The following is a 21,073-nucleotide window of genomic DNA, read 5'->3' on the forward strand; positions in this document are numbered from 1 at the left end:
AATGCTGGCACCTCCTCAGTGCCTGACAAATGATAGCTACTGCCATCCTCACTGCAGAGCTGTGAAAAGATGGGGCTTTGGTGGTAAGGCGGTGAGTTCCTTATCAGAAGAGGTGTTCAGGCCCTGGCTGAATGAATGGCTATAGAGATGCAGCAAAGATATGAGCAACAAGGGGGCTGGACCAGTGACCTTTAAAGGTCTTGTCCAAACCCGAATTTCTGAAACTCTGTGAAAATTAAGTTCAGAAAGCAAATCACAGCTCTGTTCCAGTCTCACTGACTTAACCACCAAAAGAAAACATCCAAGGAAAGCTGAGTGACCTTCCTGTAAATAGGTGGTCAGCAAGCCGGGCTGTCATTAAAGTGAAAACACGGCACCTCCCGCCCTGGTGCTGTTCCACTCCATCTAGGATTCTTGTCTCCTGCTGGAGTCGTCTGCTCCGCTCCCTGCAGGGAGGCTGCAGGTGTTCGTTTTATTCTCCAAGAAAATAATATATGAGGGAAAAGAGAAAATAGATTCGCTGCTGAAAAATTATTCCACTATTTCTGAAATCTGCTAGAGAGCCAGGTGCACACTGCCTGAGATTCAGGCTATGAATGTAAATGAAGTTCTGAATTGGCCATTTCCTCTTTCACTAACAAGGGGTCAATAGGTTGAGTAATGAGGACAAGCGCTTAAACGGGGAAAGAAAGGAACCCAACTCTTATGACATATATACTCAATTATTTTAGCGTGTTAGTCGAGCCAAGAATAGAAATATTTTTGCATGTGTGTGTCTTTACTTCCTACTATTGCTGTGCTTCACTTTCAAGTATTAGACAGCTGCCTTGAAATGTAAAAGAGAATGTTGTATTGCATACTGTAGACTGTTTGAAATGAGATCATCCATTTGGGACCTGTAAATTTTTCTTATGCAGTCCTAAATAACAAAAAAATCTCTCTATACCCAGCTTGCTAACGTATTTGCATAAAGCTTTTATTGTCAGCCATCTGAGGTGCCTGGAAAGCGTCCATGTAGGTAAAGAATTCACAGTGATAATTCATTTTAAATTTCAAACGGTCAATGATGGGGCCCTGGCGGTCCAGTGGTTGGGACTCCTGCTGTCACTGCCAAGGGCCTGTGTTCGGTCACTGGTCAGCTAGGTAGGATCCCATAGGCTGTGCAATGGGGCCCAGAAATTTAAAAAAAAATGGTAAAGAGGGTACTTAGCAGTTGTACTACCAAAAGGACACCACCCCCTTTGTGTATTTTGTCTACAAGCATTTATTGAACAACTATTGTGTGCCAGGTATCGGAAGTACAGAAATCGATGAGAAATGGCCCCTGCTGGGCAGGAGCTGGTGGCCTGGAGGCGGGAGCTGACCCTCGGTTAGCCGGCCGCTGCCCGGGGTGGAGCGCTGCGTGGAACACACGGGGCTGTGAACAGCGTGCGGAGGGGCTGTGTCTCGGCCACTCGCAGCCCCGCCTCGCTCACTGCCTTACACAAGCAGGAGCTCAATAAACAACGTTTGCTGACCAGATTAGTAGTGTGAGGGCTACACAGAGAGTAACGAACACAGGCTGGGTTACGAGGACATCTCCCTAGAAGATCGAGGTGACTGAGCTGAACTGGAAGAATCTCCAAGTCCGTTGTGTGTCAGATGCCAGCCCTGGGGTGATGTCACCCTCCTGGAGTAAGCTTTTTGGAATCTTTTGGGGGTGCTATCAGACTCTGCAGGGTACTCTACACACAGTCCCTCTGAGGCCCGACTGCTGGTGATCCGGGGTACAGTGTGGGTCTGGTTTCCAATTTGTATATCTGCCATGTGTTTTTGCTTGTGGAAAACACTATTTTTAACAATTTGACAAGTCACACATAAAGGCAACTGTAAACATTATGGTTGTTTCTGACTCTTCCGACACTTTCTGTCTATCCTGTTTTACTATCTAAAGAATAAAGGTAGCTCTTCAAAATAGCTATGCCTCCAGTGGAAGCATAATTTTCTTCTCCTCTTGAGCATAATGATTTTTTTAAATCATTTAACCATTACAACTTTCCTTTTATTCCTGTAGGATGCACTGAAGGCCCAGTTGACTTGGTTTTTGTGATCGATGGGTCCAAGAGCCTTGGAGAAGATAATTTTGAGATTGTGAAGCAGTTTGTCACTGGAATTATAGATTCCTTGGCGATTTCTCCCAAAGCTGCCCGAGTAGGGCTGCTCCAGTATTCCACGCTGGTCCGCACAGAGTTCACCCTGAGAAACTTCAGCTCGGCCAGAGACATGAAGAAAGCCGTGGCCCACATGAAATACATGGGCAAGGGCTCTATGACCGGGCTGGCCCTGAAACATATGTTTGAGAGAAGTTTTACCCAGGTAGAAGGGGCCCGGCCTCTCTCCACACGGGTGCCCAGAGTGGCCATCGTCTTCACGGACGGACGGGCTCAGGACGACGTCTCCGAGTGGGCCAATAAAGCCCAGGCCAATGGTAATATGGGGCGGGGGTGTGTCTTACACCACTCAGGGTTCAGGTTTCGTAAACTCGCGTGGTGTTCACCTTGGGGTCCGGGGGCGCATGGGAGTGAGATTGCTTGAGGGGACAGAGTGGCTTCCTGTCACCCGTTACACACCTTTACTAAACTGCCACCTAGTGGCCTTAAAGAGACCCCACAGGAGTTAAAGGACGCGGGGAGGCCAGTCTTGTGCACACAGGTCACACCTGAGCAGTCGTCTCCTGTGATGATTTACCAGCCAGGCTGTGACCTGCAGAGCAGAGAATCAATCCTACATGTGCTGTTTAACCAGAAAAATAAACAATGCTTCCCAGACACTGGTCTGGTTGTTTTAGAATCACCTGAAGAACTGGATAAAAATAGATTCCGAGTAGGAGGAGCTCTTACCAATGGTTTTTTTAATTTTTAAAATTTTTATTGGAGTAATATACTTTTTTTTTTTTTTTTTAAAGCAACGCTACCAGTGAACATACTGGGAGTGCAATAGCCTTAAGAAAGTGAATAGTCTTGTGTTTTCTGGAGGCAAAAGTGGGAGCTTTTGAGAAAATAAAAATGTCAGACGAGATCATGACTCTTAAACTCTGTTGCTCAGGAAAGCTTAGCCTCTTTGAGGTTTGTCTGATTCCACGTATATTGCAGGGCGGACTTGAGGCTGCTTTAGATGTTTGACTATAGATGTCAAATGTGGCAGAGGAATATGGCTCTTGGCAAAAGAAAGCCCAAAGCTAGGATGGTTGGCAGATAACTTGAGGGGCAGTGTCTGGACTCCTTGGGAAGATGGGAAGACCTGAGGGTCGTGAAGCAGTTTGCTTCAACGCTGCTTTCTTTAAGAACCTGTTGAGAGCACATTGCTTCAGTGGTTCCTATGAGGGGGAAAGTGTATGCACCAACTTTATGGACTCGGTGCCTCAGTCAGGCCTGGAATATACCACTTGTGTGATTAATCCTTGCTGAGGGAATGAACAAAGGATCAAAGTGCTGAAGTGCCACTGGCGAGCTCCGTTCTTCCTCACAGAAAGGCTGGTTCACATCAACCTTCAGTCACCCTCTTTGTGAAGGGGGCCATTTTACTGATATTGCTTATTTCACTTTTTCTGAGCCCCCAAAGCACAGGAGCCCCCAAAAGTGTCCTGCCTGAATCAGCTGGGTAGATTGTAAAACTGGCTGCTCACAACCTGGTTTCCCTGCTTCTGGACTAGCTTAGCTGAGCTTATGTCAAACCCACCAACCCCTCTAGCCTGCATTCTTAGAATGTACTGGGGCAACACCTTGTCTCCAAAGACAGTGGTTAGTCCTTTTATTTATCTCATGGAAGCCAACCTACCTTACTCTCTCCCCCACTCAAATTTCCACAAATCCTCCAAAGGGGGTGGTGGGAGAAACAGATATATGCTTGGTTCTTGAATCAACAAGACTTACCTGAAGTGACTTCCTCTGATTAATTTAATTACTCCTATGTATAATGAACACAATCTTAAAATAGTAGTTATCCTTTTTAGGAGACTGTGTGTAAAGTCACTGGGCTCTCAAACAAATATGCTGAACTTGGCTGTTGACCTTACATAGACTTTAGAATGAGGCACAATTCTTGCCTTTTGACTTAAAGAGCCATTTTTATGTCTATTAAAAAAAAAAAAAATCTAGTTTAATGGTTTAGCCAGAGTAGGATATCTGCTGAGAAATGTTGAAAATCAAACAGAACTTAAGTTCTTATTAATGTTTAATTTTCAAATGAAGAGGATACTGGAGAAGGGAATCTAATGATTAATTTTGTTTATAAAAACTTTTGGAACAATCTCATATGCCTGTTGAAATCTAAAGTTGATACTTGTGTTTGTTCTTTTTTTTTTTTTTTACATAGGGAATTTCCAGTGGTCTGCAGATTCTCCTTTTCAGCTTACCACCTTCTTACAAGGCTTTATCCTCCCAAGAGGGGTGGGCAGAATAGTTTCATTTGGCTGCAGGTCACTTAAGGTTACTATCACATAAGTTACTATCTTTGACAAGCAGAAACTAGGTTACAAGGTCATAAACTGACCCATTTCTTAGAATTCTCCCAGAAGAGATTCTTAGTTAGCAAGCCATGAGATAGTGTTCTTTTTCACTTTATCCACAGGACTAATTCAGGGAAAGTTGAAGATGTGCTAATGAGCTTGTCCAGAGCTGAGCAGGTTGGTGGTGTAGTTCCCCAGTCTCTCAGTGCCTCACCTTCCTCTCCAGGATCACTGTCTTTTGCTCACAAGGCCAAAATAAAACTGGTGGAAAAGAAAGGGAGCTGACGTGGATGCCCCACATCACACCGATTATTAATATCTAGCTGACTCCGAGTGCAGAACACACAGCTTCCAGATGCTGGGAATACAACTCTCACTACTGTGTTCTTTTTTTAAGTTGGCTTACAACGTGTGTTAGTTTCAGGGGTGCAGCAAAGTGATTCAGATCATACAGACATATTTTATATATATGTGTGTATATATAAAACAGACAACAAGGTCCTACTGTATAGCACAGTGAACTATGTGCAGTATCTTCAGACTCTTCTCCATTATACAGGATATTGACCACAGTTCCCTGTGCTATACAGGACCTCACCGTCTGTCTTATATATAGCAGTGTATGTCTGTTACCTACCCAAGCTCCTGTGTTACCCCTTCCCCTCTGGCAACCCTACATTTGCTTTCGGTGCCTGTGTAACTACGCTATTCTTCATTTGCTTTGCACCTTAGGTATAACTATGTATGCTGTTGGCGTAGGGAAAGCCATTGAGGAAGAACTCCAAGAGATCGCCTCTGAGCCCACAGAAAAGCATCTCTTCTATGCGGAAGACTTCAGCACAATGGGCGAGATAAGTGCTAAACTGCAGAAAGGCATATGTGAAGGTACTGCAGGTGACCCCTCAGGGAGACCTCAGCAGACACAGCAGCGTGGACCCTTGGGTGGGAAATTCTCAGTCCGTTCCTTCAGAGTGCTCAGGAAAGTGCCCCCCTCGTGGGCAGGGCCAGTGCTGTCTGGGAACAGTAAGCACTAAAAGCAGAATGGGGGAGAGAGAAGACAATAATAGCTCACATTGAAAATGAAAGTATTAGTCACGCAGTCGTGCCCGACTCTCTGAGACCCCATGGACTGCAGCATGCCAGGCTTCCTTGTCCTTCACTATCTCCCAGAGCTTGCTCAAACTTATGTCCATTGAGTTGGTGATGCCATCCAACCATCTCATCCTCTGTCGTCCCCTTCTCCTCCCGCCTTCATCTTTCCCAGGATCAGGGTCTTTTCCAATGAGTCGGCTCTTTGCAGCAGGTGGCCAAAGTATTGGAGCTTCAGCTTCAGCCATCAGTCCTTCCAGTGAATATTCAGGATTATTTCCTTTAGGGTTGACTAGTTTGATCTTGCTGTCCAAGGGACTCTCAAGATACTATACTTATTAGCTATTATTAATAGCTAATAATAACGCTAATAAATTGCTTGAGCATTTGCTCTGTGCTGAGCAGTGTAGTCAGTTTTAACACCCGGCATACTTAATCCTCACAAAAACCCTATGGAGATGATCATGTAACTACAACCAACCATTATATAAATCAGGAAAGCTGATGCACAATTCAGGATACACCTGTAATTAGAGTGGGAAGGGATGGTAGTCCTTCCAAGCCCACTGATAAAAATTTTAAAAATGCCTCTTGCATGGACTGCTTCAGTTCACAGAACACCAGACTGCCCTTGGGAACTTAGATGTTCTCATGCATAGGAGTCCCTGGTGCTTTTCTCCGGTTCACCGTTGTGTCGGTGTGCTTACATAGAGCAGTTCTCCCAGGTTTGTCTGACTCCATGTATAATGCAGGGGGACCGGAAAAGCAGTTCTGCCCATTTTTCCTTTTATTCCTGTCCCAGGTTCAGTGACCAGTAAAATCCCGGTCAAAGTGATGTGTCTTATTCCTCCTCAGGAACGAGCACTGGGATGAAGGGGGCCAGGAAGGGAAGGAAGCCCTCTCGGATTTCTAATGCAACTTGATGTTTAGCCTCTGAGCTCTTTCATTTAAGTGGAGCTGCTCCCAATGCAACTTAATAACTGGACAAACTTTTTTCCCACTCTACTTTCTAGACATAACATTTAGGGGGACATTCTTAAGTAAGAATATGCATTTAAGGGGTCCACACTTCTCTTACTAGAGAGAACACCTCTGGAAGGTCTTGGGTTATTGGGGGTAACCACCTGCTTTTCTGAATGGGTGCTGTTACCGAATCAAACTTGAACATCCTGGGTGGTGGCAGGCAGGTAAACAGTTGGTCTAGGACCAGTTTCCTAAGAACACATGCACCCATGTAGACAGCTGTCACTCTTCTGGTCATCTTTTACCTCTCAGCTCTGGAAGACTCTGACGGAAGACAGGACTCTCCAGCAGGGGAACTGCCAAAGAGGGTCCACCAGCCAACAGGTATATTTTTTAAAAGCAATATTTTTAGAATCTTTGGTGGCTGCTTCCACCATGGTTTTCCCTCAGACAAATGAACTGTAAGTAAGAAACATTTGAATTACATTAACTATGGCTTTTCCCCCTCCACCACATAGGAAACATTTTACTCTACCCTTTTTTAGCCATAGTTGCTAAGAGCCTCTCTGCTGATGGTCTTTCTGCCATAGTATGTCCTAAAGTAAAGCTATGTACCTCATTCTAGGAATAACAAGTACCCTACCCTGACAGCTGATGGCTGTTTTTTATAACCACAACCATGTTAAACAGGTTTGACTTCAGTTTTCTTTCTCTTTACAGAATCTGAGCCAGTCACCATAAATATCCGAGACCTACTTTCCTGTTCTAATTTTGCAGTGCAACACAAATATCTGTTTGAAGAAGACAATCTTGCACGGTCTACACAAAAAGTTTTCCATTCGACAAAATCCTCAGGTAATTCCAAGTAAAATATTACTATAAGGTAGCTGGCTATCAGCCTCTCAACTTGTCAACAAACTCAGCTTAAGGGAGGACAGGAAAGGAGCAAGTAGGCGGTAGGTGGGGTGGGGAATAGAAGAACGAAAGAAAAGAGAACTAAAAAACAAACTAGAAGAAACTGCAGTAGCCTTCCCTCAGTCCACAATAAAGGCCACTTCAGCAGTGGACGCATATACAGCTCTTTCCTGATATCTACTGGATCTGGCTGCATGGAAAAAGTTGAACATTGCTTTCATTATGGTTTCCTCCATGTGCTGATTCAGTCCTATCACTATGTGTCTGGGAAGTCTGGTGGGTTATAGAGGTGAACACTTTCCATCTGCTTTCTTAGGAAGTCCTTTGGAAGAAAAACAGGATCAATGCAAATGTGAAAACCTTATAATGTTCCAGAACCTTGCAAATGAAGAAGTAAGAAAATTAACACAGCGCTATATCCTTTTCTAATGTTATGCCTCTATATGAAATGCAAAGAACACTATCAAAACCTCAAACATTTCTATATATGGGTATATATCAAATGAAGTCACTTCTATAAAGTCAAGAATAGTGAACTCCAGGAAAGGCTATTTCTTTTTTTTTTTTTAATTTTTTTTAATTTTTCAGTGGGTTTTGTCATATATAGATATGAATCAGCCATAGAGTTACACGTATTCCCCATCCCGGTCCCCCATCCCACCTCCCTCTCCACCCGATTCCTCTGGGTCTTCCCAGCCCACCAGGCCCGAGCACTTGACTCATGCATCCCACCTGGGCTGGTGGTCTGTTTCACCACAGATGATATACATGCTGTTCTTTCGAAACATCCCACCCTCACCTTCTCCCACAGAGTTCAAAAGTCTGTTCTGTACTTCTGCGTCTCTTCTTCTGCCCTGCATATAGGGCCATCGTTACCATCTTTCTAAATTCCGTATATATGTGTTAGTATACCGTAATGTTCTTTATCTTTCTGGCTTACGAAAGGCTATTTCTTAAGCAGTCTGACAGGTGCTTGAAAGCCGAGGGCAAGCCAAACTGCTGGCACGGGTCAAGCTATCAGTGGTTGGTTCTAGGAGGTTGAGCAGTAAGGCCAGTTAGCCAGTCAGTATGCAGACTAAAGAAAAAACATGTTTACTTAATTCCCTCTCTGCTGGGAGGAAATGAAAGATAAATCTGAAGTGCATCAAAGATACAGTACATGTAGGCAAAGATACAGATACAGATCTCAAGTGCATCAGAGATACAGTACATGTAGGCAAAGAATGCTGTAGAATGAAGAGGTTTCAAATTCTACCTAAATTCCAAAGCTCTCCTTTGGCCCCAAGCCACCCTGCAGCCACATTTGGTCAGTATATAGTTTCTAGAGGACTGGAGTTGGGATTTTTTCATTTGGCAGCAGAGAGATTTTATATCAGCACTCTAAGATGAGACATTCTACCGAGGGAACAGCAGGATCCAATGATTCATTAAAATAGTATTACAAATAAAAAGAATGCTTTGGGATGATGGAGAAATGAGATTCAGTGCTTTTATGCACTGAACACTCTGCCAACTAGTCTGAACTTAAAACTGTAGTAGGCTTACTAAAACTGCCTGATATCTAGCTGAACACATATCAACTAGACTAAAGGGAAATGGTTTAATTCTGAGCTATTTCTGTGCCAGTGGTTTATAAAGAACAGCACATAGCCATTTTCTTCCTGAAAACTGGAAATATGCTTCATAAAGGAAAGCAAAATAATCTGACCGTGGTTAATCTAGATGATGAATCCAGGCTCTCCTTACGCCATGCAGGGGCAGGTGGAGGGCAGGTGGAAGCTTCAGGAAGGAAGACAAATGCTTATTCTAATGCTGCTCTTACTGTTCAGTTGCTAAGTCGTGTCCAACTCCTTGTGACCCCGTGGACTGTAGCCCGCCAGGCTCCTCTGTCCACGGGATTTCCCAGGCAAGAACACTGGAGTGGGTTGCCATCTCCTTCTCCAGGGCATCTTCCCGACTCAGGGATTGAACTCCTGTCTCCTGCACGGGCAGGTGGATTCTTTACCGCTCTGCCACCAGGGGCGCCCTAATGAGCCTCTGGTCTGCCTTTTCCCAGCCTGCCTCTGAGGGTTTACTTCACAAGGTACTAAGGAAGTTATATGCGTCTGACGTCCTCAAGGCTGCTACCCTATGGTCTCATCTGGCCTCATGGGTGGAAACTCCCCATCTTCTTCTCTTCTGATGTCATATCTTACTTTCCAAGACCTAATCCTTTTTTTTTCCCTCCTCACCTCATTCCCAGCTTCATCAGTTCAGCTCCCAGAGGTGTGCTATGGTAAATTAATTTATAAGCAACAGGGGAGTGAGCAGAACTAAAATTTTTAAAAAGAAAAATTTGAACTATCTGGATTTAATGTTAAAGAAAAAAAGTATTTAACCCAACACAGATCTATAGTCTTAATAGTATGTACTAATGGGTTACTATAAACTTTTAAGTCAGAATTACAGAAATGGAAAAAACAAAAGCCCTGTATTTTGCAGGACACAAATTCTTTCGTAGATAAATCAAGTTGTATTTGAATGTAAATAGGCCATTCAGATTCCTCTTCCTTAATTTGAGATTTACTAGAAGAAATGACACAGAGAATGGAAGCCCTGGAAAATCGCCTGCGATACAGATGAAGATTCAAAATGCTCTATGTATTTATACATCATTGTATCAAGGATTACAGTGAAAACAGTTCAGAGCCCCCAAAGCTCAGGCTATCATTAATTCTGTAAGGTTGTAAAGTAAAACAACAAGAGTTGAGAAAGCTGGTCTGCTATAGAACAAAGGCAAAAAGTACACACTAACTTGTATAAATTCATTGAGAAAAGAAAAAACAACCTATCAGAATCCTAAAATGAGTTTTATCAAGTGAGAAGAAATAAGCTATGCAAGATACTCTGTAACATACTGTGGACACAATTAGCTTTGGTCTTGTTCTGCCTTAGTGTTACAATATCATTTGACAACAAAGGAAAATCTGCACGGTCTTACAGACTTAACTTCCATAGAACACTGGCCATGGGAAAGCTATTTTTTTTTTTTTATCAGACTTTACCTTGATATATGTATATGGATGTATGCATAAGCTCATAGAACATATGTACTTGTATAAGAAGTTAGATTTTTTTATACAATATTAAAATTCACTTCAGAGAACAGTATTCTGTGTAAAATTCTTAATCTTAAATGCAAGATATGTATACATGAGAAATGGCTGAGATGCATATGAAAAAAAATGTTGAATCTCACTGATAATCAGGAAAATGCAGGTTAAAGCAATCAACTTGGCAAAAGTTAGTGTCTGACTACAGTGTTGGTAAGGCTGAGGAAATATGGGGCTCTCACACACTGCTAGTGAGAACACAGATGGGCCGTCCCTGGCGAATAATCCGTCCCTACCTAGTGAAACTGAACATGCAGCCCTACCCTGTACTCTAGCAACTGCACTTACAGGTATCTAACTAGATGATTTTAGCACATACATAGGAGGAGGCCTGTATGAGAATGTTACTAGAGTTTGCAAAAGTAACAAATTACAAATAACCTAATCACCACCAGAGGGGGAATAGATAAATTGTGGTATGATCTATACCTCAGAAATACTATGCAACATTTAAAAGAAAGTACTCAATCTACATGTACATGGTAAAACTTGAAAACAAAGATAAATTTTAAAAGCCAATGGGAGGACTTCCCTGGTGGTCCAGTGGTGAAGAATCTGCCTGGCAATGCAGGGGACATAGGTTCAACCCCTGGTCTGGGAAGATCCCACATGCCTTGGAACAACTAAGCAAAACGTGCCACAACTACTGAGCCTGTGCTCCAGAGCCACAGAGCCGCCAACTACGGGGCCCAGAGGCAGCAACTACTAAAGCCCAAGCGCCAAGAGCCCGTGCCCCGCACCAAGAGAAGCCACTGCAGAGAAGCACGAGCACTGAACTACAGAAAGCCCATCCCCAGCAGCGAAGACCCAGCGCAGCCAAAAAACAACCATAATGATAAATAAATCAAGAAACAAAAATCCTCCCAAAGGGCAGTATATCAGAGTAGGAAGACCATCTCCTAGGCCTCAGTCTTATCTGGAAACCATCTAATTCTTTCCAAGTATAAAAGTTGTGATTCAAAGTATTAAACCTTCAGTTTACATTTATATTTGAATCTTCCATGTGATCCTGAAAACAGGTTTTCATCCAAAGTGTGGATCTGGGTTGGCACGACCTTTTGAGATCTAATCCTAGTTTAGCCGTTGTTACTTCCAGCTGTCTCCAGCCTACTCTGCGTTGAGTCCTGGCTCCCTCTAGTGGCTCTAGACGGTGTGCACACAAACACACTTGGCCGCTCCCCCTGCCCACCGCCACTTAGGCTTTAGCTGTTTAGGACATTCCATTGTACTGTTTTTAACTTTCTGCAACTTGGGAAGGAAGGTGCCTTCGTGGCAGACAAAACCTCCAACTAATCCGTCAAGTTCACATAGTAACCCAAGATATTTAACTTGAGAACTGTCTAAAATTTAAAATAGTTCCCGGACTTCCCTAGCGGTACAGTGAGTAAGAATCCGCCTGCCAGTGCAGGGGACACCGGCTCGATCCCTGGACCGGGAAGATTCCAGATGCTGTGGAGCAAGTGAAGCCTGTGCACCACAACTCCTGAAGCCCGTGTGCTAGAGCCTGTGTTCCACAAGAGAAGCCACTGCAATGCAGCAAGAAAGATTGGCCAACATTCACTGCAACTAGAGAAAGCCTGCACACAGCAATGAAAACCTAGTGTGACCAGAAAGAAAAAAATAAAGTTCTCCATTTCTCGTTTGCTCTCTGTATATCTCAGGTATAAAGGTTTTGCTTTCCACGTTCACTCTGTGTGTGACCATCCCTCATCTAATAGTAGTAACTCACGGCTCTAATCAAGATGGTGGAATATAAGGACGTGGAAAGCATATCCTCCCACAAATACATCAAAGACACACTGACGTACGCAACAGTTCTCACAGAAGACCTACTAAACACTAGCAGAAGGCCTCAACCACCTAAAAGGAAAAGACCCCCACATAACCCTGGGTGGGATGAAAGAAAAAGAAAAGAAAAAGCAGGATGGAACCTGCGCCCCTGGGAAGGAGCTGGAAGAAGAGTCGCCAGGACAGAAAGGGAGCTTCAGAGGCAAGTGTCACAACCGGCGTGTGACAGAGGAATGGAGACAGAGCTGCCGTCTGTGCCACCTGCCTGCGCTCCCCGGCCGAGATGCACATCTGCGGGCACAGCTGGGGCCGGGTGCTGAAACGGGTTTAGGGCACAGAGCTGGGGTGAGGGCTGGGTCTTAGCCGCCGGGAGACAGCCAGAGAAGCCAAGTGCCGTTGTTAGCTGGGGGGTGAGGGCCCGCCGTAGCAGCCTCTTTAGGCTCTGGGATCAGGTGCCGGGGGTTGCCCAACTTAGGAGGCAGAGCTCAGGTCTCTCCCTGTGGCTGTGCCAGACGCAGACTGACCCCGCACTGCCAGCTTTGTAAACCCAGAGGCAGGATTGCTGTTCAGTCAGTTGTGTCTGACTCTACACCTACGCTGCCTGCTTTGTAAACTCAGCGCAGTGCGACATCCAAGTGGAGAACAGGTGCTTCCGTGGCTGAGATAGATCTGCTCTTGGCAACTGTGGGCTTCCTGAGTGCGTCCATGTGGGGGCTAGGCCGGGACAAGGTCTGGGCTGCCTCCGTTGCTCCCAGATGGTCTAGGTGCATGACTGCCGTGCTCCTGGGCCCTGACTAGAGTGGATCTGTGCGGGTGACCTTGTGGACCACAGACCACTCTCCCGGTGGACAGCTCCGGCAGAGGAATACTCAAGGGCTCTTCTCCCGGTGCAAGTGCTCCAACTCTGCCTACCTCACACCACAGCTCAGATATGTGACTCAGAAATGATCTGGGGGCCTCTACTCCAATAACCAGGAACAGACTGTCCCCAACAGGGCTATGGCAACCACAGAGCAAAGAGGAGGCCCCACTCAACATCCACTGCAGACTCTGGTCATCACATCAGTCACACTCCTCACCAAAGGGATATTAAAGCCAAGAAACATCGAGGAGAGGCAGCAGGCGTTCATACTAAACACAGGCCTCACATCTAAAAATATTAAATCCAGGCAGACTACACAGGGACATGCCCACACATCCCTCCAAGACCACAGTAAATAACTGCTTCTCCTAAACTCAGTAAGAGAAATAGAAGTAAAATGAAGCAGGACCACTTGCAGTTAAAAAATCAAGAGAACTCCCCTGAAAGAATGAAACAGATCTCTTCAGTCTGACAGACACCCAAGTTCAAAAAGGAGATAATGAAAATACTGAAGGAATTAGGAAAGTCTATGGATAGAAATGCAGATACTATAAAAAAAGAACTACAAACTATAAAGAGGAGCCAAGAAAAATCAGAACACTCATTTGCCAAGATGAAAGCTAAACTAAAAGGCAATGAAGAGCAGATGGAATACTGCAGAAGAACAAATAAGTGACCTGGAAGATAGCATAGAAATCACCCAATTAGAACAGCAGACAAAAATCCAGATTGGAGAAAAAAAAAAGTGAAAGCATTAAGAGACCCGTTCAATTCAGTTCAGTCGCTCAGTCATGTCCGAGTCTTTGCAACACCATGAACCGCAGCACACCAGGCCTCCCCGTCCATCACCAACTCCTGGACTTAACTCAAACCCATGCCCATTCAGTCTGTGATGCCACCCAACCATCTCATCCTCTGTCGTCCCCTTCTCCTCTTGCCCTCAATCTTTCCCAGCATCAGGATCTTTTCTAATGAGTCAGCTCTCCGCATCAGGTGGCCAAAGTATTGGAGTTTCAGCTTCAACATCAGTCCTACTAATGAGACTGGTAGGATAATATAAAAGTGTGCCAATCTACACATACATAGGAATTCCAGAAGGAAAACGAAGCAAAAAGGTTTAAAAAAAAAAAATGTATTCTAAGAAATTATGGCCAAAAACTTCCCTAACCTAAAGAAAGAAACAGATATCCAGGTACAGGAAGCACAGGGTCCTTCAAGTATTTTTTCTGACCACAATGACATGAAACTAGAAATCAACAGCAGAAAAAGAAATGAGAAAAAAAATGGTTACAGGGAGACTAAAACAACATGCCATTAAAAAACCAATGAATCAAAGATGAAATCAAAGAAACTAAAAGATACCTTGAGACAAGTGACAATGAAAACACACCCATACAAAATTTATGGAATACAGCAAAGGCAGTTGTTAGAGGGAAGTTCACAGTGATACAGGTCTTCCTCAAAAAAATGAGAAAAATCTCAAATCTTACCTATCACCTAAAAGAACTCGAAAAAGAACAGAATCTAAAGACAGCAGAAGGAAAAAAATAAAGATCAGGGGAGACAAATAAGATTTTTTTTAATTTTATTAAATCCAAGTTATGAATAAGAAAGAATTCCATTCACTTGTTATATCTGAATATTCTAAAGAAACTGTCTGCCCCGTATCTGTCCGTTACGATTTCTCTCAATTCGTCCCGGTCATCAAAAGGCAGTGTGTTATTCTAGGGAGGTATAGTGACAATTGGAGCAGTACTTCAGCCCAATTTGTGTATCAGCCTCCCAGAAGATATTTTTTTAAAAATTGAAAAAAAATCAATAAAGCCAAGAGCTGGTTTATTCAAAGGGTGCTCAGTTGCATCCAACTCTGTGGTCCCATGGACTGTATAGCCTGCCGGTTTCCCATCCATGGAATTTCCCAGGCAAGAGTACTGGAGTGGGTTGCCATTTGCTTCTCCAGCGGATCCTCCCAACCCTGGGATCAAACCCAGGTCTCCCACACTGCAGGCAGCTTCCTCACCACTGCGCCACCTGGGAAGCCCTTGAAAGGGTAAACATGGACAAATCTCTAATCATGCTCACCAAGAAAAGAGAAAACCCAAGTAATCAAGAGGAAGACTTCCCTGCTGGTACGGTTAAGAATCCACCTGTCGATGCAGGGGATATGAGTTCGATCCTTGGACAGGGGAGATATCACAAGCCAGAGCAACTATGCCTGTGTGCCACAACTGCTGAAGCCAGTGGGAACAGAGCCTGTGCTCCACAACAGAAGTCGCTGCAATGAGAAGACCGCGAACCGCAACTAGAGTAGCCCCTGCCCTCCTGCAACGAGACAAAGTCAGTGCATGGTGACAAAGATCCAGTGTAAGCAAAAACAAAAATAAAAAAACAAAGGAAGAAATGAAAAAGAAGTAACAACTGATGTTGCAATGGAACAGAATACAGAGCCCCAAAATAAACCTACTTACCTATAATCAATTGGCTCAGACAGTAAAGAATCCACTTGCAACGTGGGAGACCTGGGTTTGATTCCTGGGTCAGGAAGATCCCCTGGAATAGCTACCCACTGCAGTATTCTCACTTGGAGAATTCCATGGACAGCAAAGCCCGGTGGGCTAGTCCATGCGATCACAGAGAGACAAGACTAAGATACCAACATGCTGACTTTAAGTTCAGTAAATACTCAACTTTTTGGATAGTGTATTGAAGGCATTCACATCTGTGTCTCATTCCTCTACCACCAAAAACTGCCTTCACAAGTTGACTGACTCTAAAGTCCAAAAGACATTTCTAACACTTCTGCAAACTTAGAACCCAAGACATGTCCTGAGTATACCCCGCCAGCAATAATCAACTCTATAAATCTGAGTCACCATTTCCCCCTAATTCCTTTTAGTGTTTCAAAGGGTACTACATGTGAGAAAAGGGTTACACAGGACATACTTGGGAGATGTAGTATGTGGTATCCCTCCAATCTGAACACCAAACCTACTTCACAGTACATCTTTTAGGACTGAAAATATATAAAACACACTTTGCAAAACTGTGAAATACTGAAGATCTGGGAATATACTGAAGTTGTCCCAAGAACATTTTTTCTACAAAGGCTTCCCAGTGACAGACTTTTATTTTCTTGGACTCTAAAATTATTGCAGATGGTGATTGAAGCAATGACAATTAAAAGACACTTGATCCTTGGAAGAAAATCTATGAACAACCTTGACAGTATTATCAAAAAGCAGAGACATTCCTTTGCCAACAAAGGTCCGTCTAGTCAAAGATATAGTTTTTCCAATAGTCCTGTATGGATATAAGAATTGGACCATTTAGAAAGCAGAGGGCTGAGGAGATGATGCTTTTGAACTGTGGTGTTGGAGAAGACTCTTGAGAGTCCCTTGGACTGCAAAAGGAGATCAAACCAGTCAATCCTAAAGGAAACCAGTCCTGAATATTCACTGGAAGAACTGATGCTGAAACTCCAATACTTTGGCCACCTGATGTGAAGAACTGGCTCATTGGAAAAGACCCTGATGCTGGGGCAAGATTGAAGGTAGGAGAAGGCGATGACATAGGATAAGATGGTTGGATGCCATCACCAACTCAATGGACATGAGTTTGAGCAAGATCTGGGAGTTGGTGATAGACAGGGAAGCCTGGTGTGCTGCGGTCGATGGGGTCACAAGAGTCGGATACGACTAAGTGACTGAACTGAACTGTACTACTATAAACCCTGAAGTAAGACCTTGCTTCAATAGAACTTCTCTCACCCTGTGAAAATCTGGAGGTGGAAGGAACATATTTCACTTAATCCTCTTTACTACTCAGATTCAGTGGATTTAAAGTGGACTGTAAAACTGCAGTTCTGGTTAGATTCTGGGTATTGACCCTTGTTGCCTCTGACATACTCAACAAAATGACAACAATACCAGAGACTTCTCTGGTGATCCAGTGGTGAGGAATTTCTCTTGCAATGCAAGGGACACAGATTTGATCCCTGGTCGTGGAACTAAGATCGGACACGCTGTAATTAAGTCTGTGTGCATATTGCCACCAAGACCCAAGGCAGCCCAATAAACATTTTTAAAAAATGACAGCCATATCCTGGGACTGAAATTATGAAAACTAAATTTTAAAAATCTAGTACTGGAAAGGAACTCAGTGCACTCCCTTTACAAAAACAGGGAAAGTGAAACTGGGATATCTGGCTCTTTTTAAAAAATTTTTTTTTATTTTTTATTAGTTGGAGGATAATTACTTCAGGATATCTGGCTCTTAACCCACAAGTTTTGCCACTGTATCTTGATGCCCCATCTTCGCTAATCTAGCTTCAGGCAAGTATACTGGGACAAGAAGAAATAAAAATAAATAAATAACTGCAATGAATACAGTGTTTTTATTGTATTGGCCAGTTTTATTAAAGAAAAATTGTACATGATTTACTTTTCACCAGTCTGTTCTGGCATGCTTCTAATAATATCAGAATCACCTAAAAAACAAAACACAATAATTTTTGCAACTCATTTAATGGCAACTGGTATTCATCAAACTAGCAATGGTTATCTTCAAAAATTATCACACTAGCTGTGCTACCATTTCTCAAGGTTGATCAGATACAGACAATTCCCACACAAGATACGCCATGTAAATCAGACTTGGTTTATCACCGGCATTTATAAAACCAGACCTAGGCAAAGAACTAGGTCTGGGGACACATGCATGGTCTTAATATAGCGAATGTTTAGCCTGCCCTGATTATTACAAAATCAGAACAGCGAGAATATTCGCAGTAGCTTCATGAATAAGAAATTCTTAAGTTCAAAATATGACGTGTGTTTGTAGGCCCTTTTTTCCCCTCAAACTAATTTTATCCACCTATTCTCAGGCAGCCAGTAAGGATTCCTTTCTTCTACTGTTTCACCTGATTATTCTCCCCCTTTATAATTTCACCTTATACCAAGGCCCTAAGACATAATTTCTTAGGTGTGGTATGAAATTAAACTCATGATCTCAAAGTAAAAAGAAATTTCATTTATAATGTACTGACATTCACTACTAACTCTCCATGACATAAGCCTGCAGGATATCCCTTGCTATATACAAATTCTCAGTATCTGAACTTAGGAACCAAAGACATTTGTATAGTAAGAAATCATTGTATTACATCATAAAGAAAAAAAAGACTTATTTTATGACTGAAAAAGCATACCTGGGTCAATGATAGCCAGTGTGCATACTCTGTAGTATTTTCCACATGCTGTGCCCAATTCAATATTATTGCCACTGTAGTGATGGACACCAGTTTTGGCCAACATGGCGTAATACTCTATTTCAGATTTCCTTTGGGGGGAAAAGAAAGGCAAATAATACCATTCCAACTGACAGATTAAATGTTACTTCTCTCATTAGTTCCAATGTTGGTAAAGCCTTCAAACAGTAAGCCACTTATTATTCTTAAAAATATCATATTCTTTATCCAACCCAACCATCCTTTGGATCCTCTACAGTATATATCTGTGCTCATGGAAGAGGGTACAGAATAAAATCATCATTTGCTTAGCATTTACTATCTGCCAGACACTTTACATAATTCCCATGACAATGTCTAAGCCATTTCTAACACCCTCTGGTGCTTGAGTCCTAGATGGAGAGTGATAGAACAGGTATACCCCCTCAGATACTGCAGATTCCTTCCAGACCATTGCAATAAATCAAATACTGCAATAAAGCTAGCCACAGGAATTTTTAAATTTCCAAGTGCATATAAAAGTTGTTTAACCTATATGTAGCCTGTAAGTGTTCAACAGCATTATGTCTAAAAAAAAAAAAAAAACCCAATGTACATACATAAATTAAAATATTTTGTTGCCAAAATAAATAAATAAATAAATAACCCAGCGATTAACCATCACCTAAACCTTGAGGGAATTGTAGTAGTAACATCAAAGAACACAAATCATCATAACAAAGAAAAAGTCGGCACCTACAGACTTATACAATGTAAGGTTGCCACAAATCGTCAATTTATATAAAAAACAAAGAGCAACTATGAAGTGAAGAAAAGCTAAATGCAATAAAACAAAAACAGGCATGCCACAGGCTTGCACTTGCCCAAAGTTAAAGTTTTTGTGACCACTAAGTAGTTTGAGAGTCATCAAGGAACTTGTTAAAAACGCATCAGGCCCCAATCCAGATCCTTAAATCTGAACTTGCATTTAAACCAAATCATTTGCGATTGTATGTACATTCATGCTGAAAGGCACTGCTCTAATAGGTAAGTGGGAATTGTTTGGAGTAAGACCAAAGGTTTGGGATGGGATGGAAGAGAGCTCTCCAGGCTTAGCCCATTAGGTACAGACACCCTGTATGAAATGCTGTGAGGTTATGCATTACCGCAGAAAATCAACAAGCACAGGGGACTGAAAATATGGCTGATACTCTGCATGGTCCAACTTGAACTTATGTACAGTACCTCATAAGTTCAGTTTCAAAACAGTGAATCAGGCAAAAACTGGGTGAACTGGGAGGGTGCAGATCCACAGGCCAGCCTGAGCTCTTCTGATCTTAGCTTCTCTATACTACAAGTAGTTCATAAAATGAAGTCCTTTTAGAACACCTCAAAGTTAGAAGAACAAGCAAAAAAGGGCAGGACATAAGGAAAAGTAACTTACGTTTCTGCGCTACCCTCAAACTTTGCCCTTCTTTGGTTTCTGCCACATATTTCTCCCAAAGAGAACCTCATAGGAGGAGATACTATGAGGGGGAGAAAAATCAAGAGCCAAACACAAGAGAAACCCTTAAATTATCCTGCAAATGTGCCCCTGTAATACAAATTCTACTTGACACCCAGTTCATGCTACCCAGATTGCAAGCTCACACTCCTGGATATTCGCTCACAACGAATTTACAGAGGAGGACACACACCCTCAGGTTCTTTCAATTACCTCAAGGCTGGGCAGTTGTTGGCGAGGATGACCAGTTTCGCTTTGCCTTGTCTGATCATTTTCAGAGTCTGTTTGTACCCCAGCACGTACTTTCCACTTTTCATAACCAGCTGGAGCCTAGAGTTGATCGACTCCAGTGACTTTTTCTACAAAGCAAACATTTAATACGAACTTGAAGGCCTTGTTTGTAACCTCTCAAAACTGGATCCAGGGACTTCCCTGGTGGTCCAGTGGTTAGGTCTCCCGCGCTTCCAAGAAGGTAGCACGGGTTCCATCGCCATAAAGGGAACGAAGATCTCGCAAGCCACGGCCAAAAAAAAAAAAAAACAACAAACTGGATCCAGCTTCCTGGAACCGGAGCCCCTTAATAAAGCCTCCTAAGTAGAGGGGTCCAAGGCACTGAGAAGGTCTCTCAGGTTCTTTCTGGAAGCCTCCTAGGCCAGCGGGAACGCTGTACGCCCAGAGTGCTCAGAACTGCCCGCCCCGGCCAAGACTCATCTCTCCACGTGAAACAGTCTTCCGGCCCCGGCCTGCTTCACTCACCGTCTTCTTTGCGGCCACCATCTTCCTGCTTTAGATGCGGGACGCCCCCAACCTAGAACACAGAGGACAGGACAGGAAGTTTACGATCCGAAGTTCCAAACCGGCAACTCCCTGGGCTCCGCGCGCTGCCAAAACCTCGGCCCGGAGAAGCCCACTCACCAAGAGCAGCCGCCAAGATGGCCGGGGAGCGAGAAAGGAAAGAGTTCCCACAATGCCAAGCTATTCACGGCGGGGCCGTGCGCCGTCACGCCGCGACCGGAAGCGGAAGCAAATGTCCAGCGGAAGGGGCGGGAAAAGAAGAGGCGGGCCAGTACTGGTTACTATGGCGGCTCAG

General features: G+C 43.5%; 2 protein-coding genes and 2 non-coding genes across 5 annotated transcripts in view; 1 reads left to right on the top strand and 3 right to left on the bottom strand.

Moving 5' to 3' along the window:
- MATN2 (matrilin 2) overlaps positions 1 to 12,711 on the top strand; it is a 166,958-nt gene extending 154,247 nt beyond the window's left edge. Inside the window, exons 14-19 of one of the 2 annotated variants that reach the window (XM_065902517.1) lie at positions 2,054 to 2,467; positions 5,219 to 5,371; positions 6,851 to 6,922; positions 7,259 to 7,393; positions 7,770 to 7,868; positions 10,020 to 12,711. In XM_065902517.1, coding sequence (XP_065758589.1) covers positions 2,054 to 2,467; positions 5,219 to 5,371; positions 6,851 to 6,922; positions 7,259 to 7,393; positions 7,770 to 7,868; positions 10,020 to 10,075 — 929 coding nt within the window. In that variant the 3' untranslated portion in view covers positions 10,076 to 12,711. The remainder of the gene's footprint in view (positions 1 to 2,053; positions 2,468 to 5,218; positions 5,372 to 6,850; positions 6,923 to 7,258; positions 7,394 to 7,769; positions 7,869 to 10,019) is intronic. The other variant, XM_065902518.1, reaches the window with a different exon arrangement.
- Positions 12,712 to 14,906: 2,195 nt separating this feature from the next.
- LOC136145305 (small Cajal body-specific RNA 8) lies at positions 14,907 to 15,040 on the bottom strand. Its single transcript, XR_010658748.1, has one exon. It is a non-coding gene; the product is annotated as a small Cajal body-specific RNA 8 (non-coding RNA).
- A 2,616-nt stretch (positions 15,041 to 17,656) lies between these two features.
- On the bottom strand, positions 17,657 to 20,984 carry RPL30 (ribosomal protein L30). Its single transcript, XM_065902519.1, has 5 exons — positions 20,899 to 20,984; positions 20,740 to 20,791; positions 20,197 to 20,342; positions 18,462 to 18,592; positions 17,657 to 17,741 (listed from the first exon to the last, which is right to left on the bottom strand). Exons 2-5 carry the CDS (start codon positions 20,758 to 20,760, stop codon positions 17,692 to 17,694), a joined length of 348 nt encoding a protein of 115 aa, XP_065758591.1. The 5' UTR covers positions 20,761 to 20,791; positions 20,899 to 20,984; the 3' UTR covers positions 17,657 to 17,691.
- LOC136145297 (small nucleolar RNA SNORA72) lies at positions 17,911 to 18,042 on the bottom strand. Its single transcript, XR_010658741.1, has one exon. It is a non-coding gene; the product is annotated as a small nucleolar RNA SNORA72 (small nucleolar RNA).
- Positions 20,985 to 21,073: the final 89 nt, after the last annotated feature.

Source organism: Muntiacus reevesi, chromosome 12, assembly GCF_963930625.1.
Source record: "Muntiacus reevesi chromosome 12, mMunRee1.1, whole genome shotgun sequence".
Taxonomy (NCBI): Eukaryota; Metazoa; Chordata; class Mammalia; order Artiodactyla; family Cervidae; genus Muntiacus; species Muntiacus reevesi.